We start from the raw sequence: 11,808 nt of genomic DNA, 5'->3' as shown, positions 1-11,808 counted from the left end.
TTGATGACGTCTGTTAGCCCACCAATTGTTTCCTCGTTTAAATAAATGATTAGGAACTACCACCAAACCATTTTGGAATGTTATTTCATGATCAAGATTCGTCCATATATATTTTAATTGACATTTATTTTTTATTATTTTTTCATACAGGAATAAAAACATACACTCCCTCGACACGTTAATGTGTTAGCAAGACCACAGTCTTAATTGGCCAACGACACAGGTAAAGTATTTTTTGATTTTCTTTATTTTGGATTTCAATGTTTACAAGTCCGGGGAAGGAGTCAGACAAACTTGATGCTTTGTGAGATTACAGTCAGCGTCAGAATTGAATGAATCAGACCTCTTTGCTCTTTGGGCATTCTCATTCACTCATGGATGTGTCAAAAGTGTGCTTGGGAAAATGCCGGTAAATGAAGTGTGCCAGCCCAGGCGTTTTAAGAAAAGGCTTTTGCGCAGATAGGATAATATACAGTGATGCCTCAGCTTACGAACTTAATTGATTCCCAGAAAGTGTATGTAAGGCAAAAAGTGTGTCTTGCAAACATTAATTTCCTATAGGAAACCATTAAAATGAGAATAATCCGTTCCCAGGTCTCCATAAAACATAATTTTCTACTAAATAAGCCTGAAAACTACACAAAATATACATTATTTTATGTATAATAAATGTGCTATTGTATTGTAATGAAAGAAATAAACTGTACAGTATAATAAAGCCGTTTTATTTACCTTTGTGATGGTCATTGATGGCTTGATGGAATGGAGTGGGAGGAGGTGGGAGGGAGTCACTGTTCCTACATTCCATAAGGACTGTAGGAAGAAGGGTTAGCCAATGTATTATTATTATTATTATCATATCACTTTGCTGCTGTGAAATGTAAATTTCTCCACTGTGAGACTAATAAAGGCAAATCCAATCTTCTTCTTCTTATTATTATTATTATCTTTCATAGGCTTATGCCCAGAGACAGACTTCTCTTCCTGTGTAATAAAAGTCCGGTTAGGCATCTTTTTCCAAAAAAAGGCACTCAGAGAAAGGGTGTGTGGAAAAGTAGTCCGGCAGCTACAGTGGCGCTGTTCGGCCGTGTGGGTTGGTGTTCTTCCGCCGAAAACTTGTCCGCCAGCCACCGTGGCGCTCCGTGTGTTTCCCGAAAACTAGTTCATATGCCAAGATTATATTCTTGCGAATTTAATGTCCGTAAAGCGAAAAGTTTGTTAGCTAAAGCGTTCGTAAGCCGAGGTATCACTGTAGCTCCAGATTGTCCTTTCCTCTGGATTCTTAGCAATAAAATCAAGATGGAGGCATAATTCATTAGGTTTAATACCACTAATTCACACCATCTCCTCACAGAAATAAATCTCAAAAAACGATTTTGTATTTTGAAGGTCCCTTTGACCTTTTCACCTTGTAATCACACAAAGTACGGAAATACTAGTGAATGATTCTCATCGCTAGTGGCCCATAAGAGGAATTTCTGAATCTTTCCGATGAAGCTTCAAAAAAACATCATCATTATTTGTATTTTTTTTTAGAAATGGTGCATGACCACTCTGATATTTCAATGTTTTCATCAACTTTAGTCCAATGATACCTTGTGAAGGAAAGTGAGACTTGGAGAACATGACAGATATTTTCCTGTGTCCCCAAAAAATATCTACAGGTAACATCCGACTTGTGACCGACTCGCCTTACGACCAGACCGTATGTTTAAAATTTTAATTCTACGCCTGGCACTGCAACGTGTACGACAATTTTGGCCAGCCAGCCAGCCAGCATCTGACTTTCGCACAGCGATGGACCGTGTGATGGCACCAGAGAGGGTGAGTTTGCCGGTCAATTAGCCTCCGAGTCTCTATTCAACATTTTGAATGGATTTCGACTTACGACCATTTTTGACTTACGACCGTTTGGTCGGAACGGAACTCTGTCGTAAGTCGGATCTTACCTGTATTTTGGCATATAAACCCCCCCAAAAAAACTCGTTTGCGCCCTTAAGTCTGTATGAATGTCATTAAAAAAAGTTGTTAATCACAATTTTTCTTTGTCCGGCAGCTCCTGTAGTTCATTTTGGATGTCCTCTGGTAGTTCCAGAGGAGGCAGGTCATCCAAACACAAATCTTCCTGAGCAGGCATCTCCAACGGGGGCAGTTGAGGGATCGATATCTCCTTCCCTTTCCGTGTGCTTTTCCTTTCCGGGTTACCCCCCGTCGCCTGAGGGAGCACCCAGAGCTCCGAGCGCTCCACGACGTCCGCCGCCTCAGCTCGCAGTCGAGTGTTTTCCATTTGGAGCCTCTCATTCTCCGAGGTGAGTCGCTGGTTCTCATCCATCAGGTGGTTCACCAGGCGCCTCAAGTCTTCGATAGTGGTCTGTTGTTCTTCCAGGCGAGTTTTGTCATCTTTGGTGGTCTTAGAACCGGGACATGGTGTCACAGTTTGAAGGTTTCCGACCTGTCGAGTTTGAAGCTGGTAGAGTAGAGTGTCGTACTCTCTCTCGACGCCTCCTCCGCGTGCTACCGCTACGGGCGCGCTGAGGTTTGGGGGCTGAGTCTGACTCGCTGACTGGGATGGCGTGACCAGGGTGGGGCCTAAACCGGGTCTGGCTTTTGTTGCTTCCCGACGGCTTTCCTTTTTCCAGCGCTCCTGGATGAGACGCTGCTGTTTAATATGCCTGTCCCGTTGCAGCTCCATGGACACGCGTGCCTAAAAACACGCAAGGTCAAGTAAGCGACAGTAGGAAGAAAAAAAAAAGGCTGTGAACCATTTTCATGGATTAAATGTCTCCATTAGAATAGAATAGAATAGAATAGAATAGAGCCTCCACAAGACTAGTAAGAAAAATGAGTGATACTCGTTTTTGACCAAAAACCAGAGGGGAAAAGGCTTACCTGTATACAGTCTGTTGTCTTCATTGCTTCTGTCAGAAGTTCTGTAAAAGAGATAATATTGTCAAAAGTACATTCTTTAATGGTCATGATTTTACAATGACAGTGATACCTCGGCTTACGAACGCTTCAGCTCACAAATTCTTCGCCTTTAAACTTGCGAGAATATAATCTTGGCATTCAAACTAGTATTCGGCGGACGAACCATACCACACAGCGCCACGGTAGCTGGCGGACTAGTTTTCTTTGAGTGCAAACGTGGTTTGTTATCGAGTGGAGTACTTTTGCTATTATGGGACTGAAAAAGACCCCACCACAGGCGTTTCTATTTATAATTGTCTTTTATCCATTGTATTCTATTTGTGCTTGTATTTTATTTATTATAGTACCCATGCTTGTCTGTGACTGTAAAGTGTCCTTGATAGCTTTGAAAGGCGCTTGAAATGTATTGTGTTACTATTTCCTCTTTCTAAAAACTTCACTCAAAATGCATGACTGATGACAGACAACCAAAAAGAAATACAACCGCAATCTTACAGTATCTCGGGGTCATTACTCAAACACACGTTACATATTAACCCTTTCGTGCACCTTGTAACCTGATTACATAATAATCTGTAATTGTAGTAACCGCTGTCCCTCAAAGGTAACCAATCTTTTTTTTTTGTTTGGCAAGTAATCCAATTCTTTTTCAGTAGTCGGTACCGTTGCGCGGATCAATCATACCGTGCCGCGGACCTGTACACAAGAATTAATTATGCGTTTTATTTATTAAATGAGATTAGTTTTTTTTTTTTTTTTTTTTGAAACGTCTGTCTTTTATTTTGAAATGACCGGATTCTCCTCTCTATCACATCTTCTCATTTACCGCCTAAATTTAACCCAGCTAGCAAAGAGTTCCATATGAGAATCTGATGAAGAATAAGAAGTTATCATATTTCAAAGTTTCATGCTATTATATGCTTAGTCAACATGTGTGACTCGAATACACAATTGAAGCACAGACAACCTGGGGTCAATCTGAGGTCAACAAACACAGCTTGTTAAACTGTCATCTTCATCTAGGAGATCTGGCCTTGGACAGAATTTAGGACTTGGTATACTCCTCGATCACTGAAGCTCTTTACGACTTGAAACTCCTTCACAGGAAGAGCTCATTAGCCAGGTTACAAATTTATCAGTTCATGGAAAAGACAATGTTTTATTGCTTACAGCTGTTTGTGCTTAGAACTCAAGAAGTGTGGTATTCTCATCAAGAAAACTATGTTTTACTAAAGTATCACTTAAATTCGCATCTACTCAATAAATAGCTTGGCAGAGGGCTGCAGAATTCAGCCGTCTGTCATGAATGGCTGCGTCTCCTGCCGGCAGTAAAGACAATCTTTCTGGGTTCGAGTCTTTGTCCACAGTGTCCGATCGAACATCCCTGACAGAATCAGAATCATGTTTATTGTATTATTAAGTATGTAGAACACGCTGCACTAGTATCATCATAATAAAGACATGACAAATAAGTATGGAGGACACTAACGAAGGCCTTATCTAATCAAATTGAATTCTTTAGTGTAAGTGGTACCTCTAAGAAATAACTGAGAGGCAATGTCCAAAGTATCAAGCAGACAATGGTTCAAGTGAGTACAGAGGTGGAGCTACAATGATTATAACGTGATGCTGTTCCACAAGGTTGTGCAAAAAAAAATAAAAAATAAAGAGGCACCATAGAGTTATATTCGGGTTATTATTTAATTTATTAGTTAATGGCTAAGGGGAAGAAGGAAGCTGTTTAAATGTCGGCTGGATTTGGTGCGCATTGATCGGGAAAGCCTGCTGGAAAAGGTGGTAGGCAGGGTGCGGAGGGTCCAGTCGAATTTTCCGCACTTTTGTCTTGAACCGAGGCTGCCATTCATGTTTGTTTGCTTTGGGCATAGATTGACATTGGCAGAATGACCCACCACCCAAAAAAAAAAAAAACCTCTCAACGTTGGTAAAGTGACGTTGATTGACAGCTTACCTGCTGCTTTGGCGTGGCATGAAATCGCCTCTTGGTACTTTCCGGCAGCAAGCAGACGATCTGCCTTCCTGCATTGCTGATGGGCCTAAGTTACAACGATGAGGAGGAAAAAGTATGTATTATGTTTGTTGTATGTATTATTTATGTTTTACGTTTTAAGACTCGCGCTGAATATTCAGGAAGTCTTGTTTTTGAGTTGGTGACGAGTCCGTACGTGACGTCACGAAAGGACCGACCCCTGACCGAAAAAAGACGCATTGTAGCGTACTTCCATCACGTCAATGTATTTTGCTGCACATGTTTGGTCTGAGAACCGTGTTGCACCCAAAAGCCGCCAGAAGAGGGCATCCAAGCTCCATATAAGGAATTTATCAGCCTGTGGAAGCGGAGGTGGCCACTGGAGGTCGCCATTTTGTGCCTCTTTTTTTTTGGATGAGAGATTTTCCCCCAATGTTGCCTCAAAATGGCACATATAATTCTTTAAACGTGTATGCTTTCCTCTTCAGAACTATTTGAATCATATTCATAACTGGATGTGTAACAAGAAAGCATAATCTCAGAATCTGAAGCCATTGTTTTGATTCTAGAGCAAGGCAAGATATCCTGGCGTGACGTCACGAAAAAGGGGGCGGGACCTTCTGAAACTCGCCACCCCGAGGTCATTTTGAAGTAGTTTTGGGACACTTTAAGTCATTTTTATTGGTGTTTTGCCTTTGACTAAAAATATCAGCCTGCGTGTTTTGGCTATTTTAGATACTCTCAAACGTTTTTCTGATATCAGTTAGGAAACAAAAAAATGGTGTCGGTTGTCATTTGAATATGTTCGGAAGACTAACTATAAAATAATAACCATCATTAAAAATTATGAAATGTTATTTTTAGCGATTTTAATGTGGATGATCTCATGACATGAGAATGCATAGTTATCTAAGACATCCACACAAGGTGTGAGGTGCATCAGCCTCTGTGTTTTGTAAACACTCGTCCATGTGCTTATCGTCAGGAAAATGAGTTCATAACTTTTAATCTTATTTATTGTTCCACAACATACAGAATACACTTTAGTTATCCACCTATGGGAGGAAATCCTGTTAAAAGCTTTGCCTGAGGTTGATTGAAATCCTTTCAGTAGCCGTACAAGGTTTTATTAGTACTGTATTGATTTCATTAATATTTACAGCGGTTTCCTTGATATACTTTTTCAATGTAAATAATTTATTTGAGCACGTAACCATCCCGAATGGCTTTCGAACACACATGAACACGTTCAAATAAGCAGAATACATTTCCACAAATAAATAATTAAAATAAAATGCAGAGGGTAGAGGAGAGCAACAACCATTCGTGCAACTACAACCTTACCATAAATCGATAAAACCACCCTAAATAGAAAAGCTACTCCAAAACGTAAGAAATGTGTAGCATGTCAACGCTAAGATAATAAAAGAAGATAAAAGAAGAAGTAGGCAGCTGGTGTACTGTGGGGGAAGCTAACGTAGCTTCCCATCGCAACCTTCAGTAACGTTAGCCTGTTATTGCAACATCACGACCGAAACTTACGAGATTAAGCGGACTGTCAACGACCTCCATGCAGCCAATTCTTCGATGGTTCTCACTACATGAAGGATGTGTCTGTCCCTCATGGACTGTCATTCGAACTGAGCCTGAAATCTGACCAAAAACAAATAAAATATTGCAAATTTTCTATCGGAAGCACAGAGTCGCTTCCAGCAACGACGCTAAGTTACACGTCATAGCGTCGAGCGCACACCGGAAGTAGAAATATTTTCTTTAAAAAAATTAAATGCATTGAAATATTACAATTCAATAACGTTTCAAGATAACGGGGTTAGAAAACATAATTACATACACAAATGATGTTTTATTATTCGGGTGTATTGAAATAATAATAATTCGCATTTTAGTGGTCATATCGGAAATATAACACACCGACCTTTTGTCGAACGTTTGTGTGAACTTGACGTATTTTTTTTTAATGTTTATGTCCCGGAGACATCAGGAAGTGAATAGTCAACCACGTTCACGCGACTACGTTATTATTTGATTAGCCATCCGATTAACACTTTGTTCACCGGTAGATTCGGTCGATCCTCGCCAGGGAGGCTTAAACAAAGGAAACGGGATATTGCTTATGTCGCTACATAACTACAAATGAAAAGTAGAAGCTATTCTTGTGTAATCTTGACCAGTATGGTCTCTTTAATGTTTCTCATGATGGTGCTGTACGGCGTCTTTAGCCCCCAGCAAGCTGGCATCTCCATCCTCCGACAGGACTACCAGCTGCGAGGCAGGCCATTGTTCAAACTGGATCTGGACTGGCCTAAAAACCCCGAACTGTTTTCTGGCAATGTATTTGGGGTGGCTGTCAATCAATATGCAGGCGTTGTGTATGTGGCCCAGAGAGGTAAATCCTGATTCGCAATCACGTTTTTTATGCAATTATTGTCAACGTGGTGTTGTGTGCTTGTGCTTTATAGGTTACAATGTGCCCAAGGTGCTGGTATTTACAACAGATGGTGACTTCCTCATGGACTGGAATACAACTACCATCGAGATGCCCCACGGTATATTTTTAGCAGATGCCGTGTCAAACCCCACTGTCTGGATCACAGATGTGGGAAATGGACCGTATGGCCACTGCATCAAACAATACTCGCCATCAGGGAATCTTCTGCAGGTAACCGCTTGATTCATAATGTCACTCGATCTCCATTTGATTATGACACATGTTAATGGGCTGTTTTCTGGTATTATTTTTATGTGAGTAAACCATTTCCAAATTTCCATTTGGTGACATTTCAAATCTGTGAATACATAAATCACAAAGCTGCATGCAATGTGCTGTACATGTACAACTATCATATATACGTCTGTGTAAGCTCTCAGTCGTACAGGAGTGGTCCATCGATGAGAAGGTTTCTTCAGCCGTCATCTGTACAAAAGTGAAGGTTTCGGACGTTTCGCCTCCTATCCAAGAGACTTCGTCAGCGAACTAAAGTCTGACTGGTCGTATCGGCCCCATTTATATATCCCTAATGTCCAGACCTAGTGGCGCCGGACACAGCTATGATAGGTCCCTACTCTCAGGTCTCAAGAGGCGATTCTTATAAAACAACAAAATCCTTCATTAAACCGGTCTGGTGGTGTGAGGTTCAATTTGGATCGTTCATACAATAGCCTGCTCAGGCAAAACAGGTTAGGCAACTTTCGCAATGCTGATGAGGGTCGTTATGCTGATGAGGTGATACCGGGGGCAGTGGGGGTAATAGGCCAATCGTTAGTCAGGAATGTAGGAACAATCAGTGGGGCCACAGGGAGGGGTCCCCCGCCCCTCCCAACCTGAGAGTAGGGACCTATCATAGCTGTGTCCGGCGCCACTAGGTCTGGACATTAGGGATATATAAATGGGGCTGATACAACCAGTCAGACTTTAGTTCGCTGACGAAGTCTCTTGGATAGGAGGCGAAACGTCCGAAACCTTCACTTTTGTACAGATGACGGCTGAAGAAACCTTCTCATCGATGAACTATCATACATAGTGATACCTCAGTTTACGAACGCTTTCTAAGCTTACAAACTTTTCGCTTCACGAACATTAAATTCGTGAGAATACAATCTTGGCATACAAACTAGTTTTCAGGAAATACAGAGCGCCAAGATGGCTGGCGGACTGGTTTTCCGAGGAAGAACACCAAACCACACGGTCGAACAGCGCCAGTTGTCCACACCCACTTTCTTTCAGTGCACTCAGTGCAGACGTGGTTTGTTATTGAGTGGATACTTTTGCTTTTTTGGGGACAAAAAAAAGACCCCACCGCAGGCTAGTGTTCAGCCAAAGAGGACACAAAACAAAATTACGATCGAGCATAAGAAGGAGATCATCGAAAAACACGAACGAGGTGTGCGTTTGTGTGACTTAGCGTCCCAGTACCAGTATGCTAAGTCGACCATTGCTACGTGTGGCTAAGGGTGATGTCTAAGCAACGGTCTCAGGCAATAGAAGAGGTTGAAAAACCTGTTGATTTGGATTAATGAAAAGCAGCTAGCAGGGGACAGTCACTATGGAAGGTGACTCTCCTTCCAAACAGTAACTCCCTCCCTCCCACTCCATTCCACCAAGTCATCAACGACCATCACAAAGTTAAATAAAATGACTTTATTATATCGTGCAATTTATTTCTTTAATTACAATACAATAGCACATTTTTTATACATAAAATAAGGTATATTTTGTGTCGTTTTAAGCCTTATTTTGTAGAAATTTGTTTTATGGGGACCTGGAAACGGATTATTCTCATATTTAATGTTTTCTTACAGCAAATAAATGTTTAGCAGACGAATTGTTCGCCTTACACACACTTTCTGGGAACCGATTAAGTTCGTACGCTGAGGTATCACTGTACACCAACCATTTGCATGCACACCCCAAAAAATATATAAATCTGCTCCAAGTCAGAAGCTGAGATGCAAAACATGTATAATAATAATACAGTAAAGTCTCGTTATATGGATATCGGTTATATTGATAGTACTGCTTATTACGATACTATTTCTATGAACTCAAGGAGAAAATTACATGCCCGCAGGATCGGATATATCGATAGTCCGGTTATATCGATATTTTTTCCCACTCCCGAGAATATCGATATAATGAGACTTTACTGTAATGATAATAATAATAATAATAATAATAATAATAATAATAATAATAATAATAACACATTTAATTTATAAGCACCTTTCAAAACTCTCAAGGACATGTTTAATTTGGTATTTGTCTGTGATGCATTTGGTTTTTCCAATTTTTCATTGAAAAAAAAAACATCTCAAAATCTCCGGCTCCCAAACCAAAAATATGGAAACCATGGTAAATGTGTCCCATTTTTGGTTGCTTTTGTTCCTGTGCGATCTCAAAAAGTCTGATGAATTCCATTTCGCTCCTTGCACGAATCAGGTCCTTGGAACACCAGGAAAAGCCGGCTCTGGGCTTAATCCTCTTCAGTTTGACCAGCCATCTGAGATCTACGTTCACGATTCCGGAGAAATGTACATAGTGGACGGTGACGGCGGCATGAATAACCGTCTCATCAAATTATCCAAAGAACAAGAAGTGTTGTGGGTGCACGGCGAAAAGGGACAAGGTCTGGCTCAATTTTACATCCCCCACAGTGTGACCATTGACAATGCACAAAGGGTCTGGGTGGCGGACAGGGGAAACAAAAGGATCCAGGTCTTCAACTCGCTTACGGGGGACTGGCTAGGATCATGGGGGAGCTGCTTTAGCGAGGATGCACCTTACTCTGTCCGCCTCACCCCGGACAAAAAATACTTGGTTGTCGTCCAACTTAACACCAACCAGATTTCACTGCTTGAGGCACCTGCGGTGGGTTTAATTGGCCAGTGCAGGGTGGCCAGTGTGATTCAACTGGCTGATGAAGTCAAACCTCATTTGGTGGACTTGGACCAGAAGTCTGGGGCGCTGTACGTGGCTGAGATCGGTGCCCAGCAGGCACAAAAGTTCACCCCTTTCAGCCTCGGTGGGACTTTTGTTTAAAACGTAATGAACAAATGACAACTCGGAAAAATGTCCAAAGTTCAACACAGCTTGTACAGTAAAGTCTCGTTATATCGATAGTACTGCTTATTACGATACTATTTCTATGAACAAGGAGAAAATTTACATGCCGCAGGATCGGATATAGCGATAGTCTGGTTATATCGATATTTTTTCTGACTCCCGAGAATATCGATAGAACAAGACTTTACTGTAGTATCGTAATAAGCAGTACTATCGATATAACGAGACTTTACTGTACTTTAATCCCTCGTTTGTCGTTGTTAATGGGGACCAGGACCATGTGCGACAGACAAAAAACCGTGGGGGCAAAAAAAAAAAAAAAACAGAGATGCATCAAGTGACGCGATAATCAAACCATAAAGTATCAAGGGATTACTGTATTCTTAATTGTGGCACAAGTGTAAAAAATGTTGTTCTTGTACTGTGAATATACCAGCAATTCTTGTGAAATCACCAGATGTATTTGAGGCTTTTTCTAGAGCTCTTGTACCCCGAAAGATACCACATCATCCGTCGGATAACTGTTCATGTGAATAAATGTTCATTTGCAGCATGAAGTTAATTCTATTCTCTTTGTGAGAGGAATCAATCACTTTACTTATTGTTCTTCGGCTTTGTAATGGGCAGTTAGCTTTTTTTGGTGTCATGTTTCATTAGTGTGTTTGTTGTTTGACACTACAAGCACACCTGCGTGTTGTATAATAGTTGTGAGCTCATAATTTTTGAAAATAAAAAGTACATTGTAATATTTCATAGCCTTTTTTTCAATGATACATTTCTAAAAATGATAAGATATTTAAAGGACAACCGACACCATTTTTTTTGTTTCCTAGCTGATATCAGAAAAACGTTTTAGAGCATCTAAAATACCCAAAACACGCAGCCTGATATTTTTAGTCAAATGCAAAACACCAATAAAAATGAGTTAAAGTGTCCCAAAACTACTTCAAAATGACCCCGGAGATGCAGAGTTTCAGAAGGTCCCACCCCCTTGTTCGTGACGTCACGCCAGGACGTCTTGCCTTTCTCTAGTATCAAAACAATGGCTTCAGTTTGGAGAAGATGCTTTCTTGTTACTCATCAAGTTATGAATATGATTCAAATAGTTCCGAAGAGGAAAGCGTAAATGTTTGCAATCAATTGAAGAAACCCTTCCTTTTCATTTTGAGGCGTCTGGACAGAAATGTAGCGCCTAGAAAATGCACAAGATGGTGCCCAAGCTCCGTTGGGAATGGGCTGATTTGTCTGCTGGGAATTTTTGTCAACTAGTATCAAATAGTAGTCTTGGTGCAACATACAATGATTCACCATG

The 11,808-nt window shown here is 40.9% G+C and overlaps 2 protein-coding genes across 2 annotated transcripts; one reads left to right on the top strand and one right to left on the bottom strand.

The window, feature by feature from the left end:
• Positions 1-224: 224 nt before the first annotated feature.
• nrbf2b (nuclear receptor binding factor 2b) lies at positions 225-6,680 on the bottom strand. Its single transcript, XM_089014802.1, has 4 exons — positions 6,458-6,680; positions 4,898-4,982; positions 2,890-2,930; positions 225-2,704 (listed from the first exon to the last, which is right to left on the bottom strand). Exons 1-4 carry the CDS (start codon positions 6,548-6,550, stop codon positions 2,033-2,035), a joined length of 891 nt encoding a protein of 296 aa, XP_088870928.1. The 5' UTR covers positions 6,551-6,680; the 3' UTR covers positions 225-2,032.
• Positions 6,681-6,916: 236 nt separating this feature from the next.
• nhlrc3 (NHL repeat containing 3) lies at positions 6,917-11,236 on the top strand. Its single transcript, XM_089014800.1, has 3 exons — positions 6,917-7,322; positions 7,396-7,595; positions 9,873-11,236. The coding sequence occupies exons 1-3, from the start codon at positions 7,070-7,072 to the stop codon at positions 10,470-10,472; spliced, it is 1,053 nt and encodes a 350-aa protein (XP_088870926.1). The 5' UTR covers positions 6,917-7,069; the 3' UTR covers positions 10,473-11,236.
• The last annotated feature ends 572 nt before the right edge of the window (positions 11,237-11,808 follow it).

The sequence above is a fragment of the Hippocampus bargibanti genome, linkage group LG15 (assembly GCF_051943395.1).
Source record: "Hippocampus bargibanti isolate YZ-2025 linkage group LG15, ASM5194339v1, whole genome shotgun sequence".
In the NCBI taxonomy this organism is placed as follows: Eukaryota; Metazoa; Chordata; class Actinopteri; order Syngnathiformes; family Syngnathidae; genus Hippocampus; species Hippocampus bargibanti.
The sequence above is the reverse complement of the archived record's forward strand: the minus strand, read 5'-3'. Positions and strand labels throughout refer to the sequence as shown.

Bases quoted from the DNA above. Each gene is read 5' to 3' on its own strand.
- nrbf2b (XM_089014802.1), bottom strand. From the start codon at position 6,550: ATGACAGTCCATGAGGGACAGACACATCCTTCATGTAGTGAGAACCAT. The intron at 4,983-6,457 runs GTAAGTTTCGGT...GTTGTAACTTAG, and splicing joins TTGACAGTCCGCTTAATCTC to GCCCATCAGCAATGCAGGAA. The intron at 2,705-2,889 runs GTAAGCCTTTTC...GCGTGTTTTTAG, and splicing joins AGACAACAGACTGTATACAG to GCACGCGTGTCCATGGAGCT.
- nhlrc3 (XM_089014800.1), top strand. From the start codon at position 7,070: ATGAAAAGTAGAAGCTATTCTTGTGTAATCTTGACCAGTATGGTCTCT. The intron at 7,323-7,395 runs GTAAATCCTGAT...TGTGCTTTATAG, and splicing joins TGTGTATGTGGCCCAGAGAG to GTTACAATGTGCCCAAGGTG. The intron at 7,596-9,872 runs GTAACCGCTTGA...TGCACGAATCAG, and splicing joins CATCAGGGAATCTTCTGCAG to GTCCTTGGAACACCAGGAAA.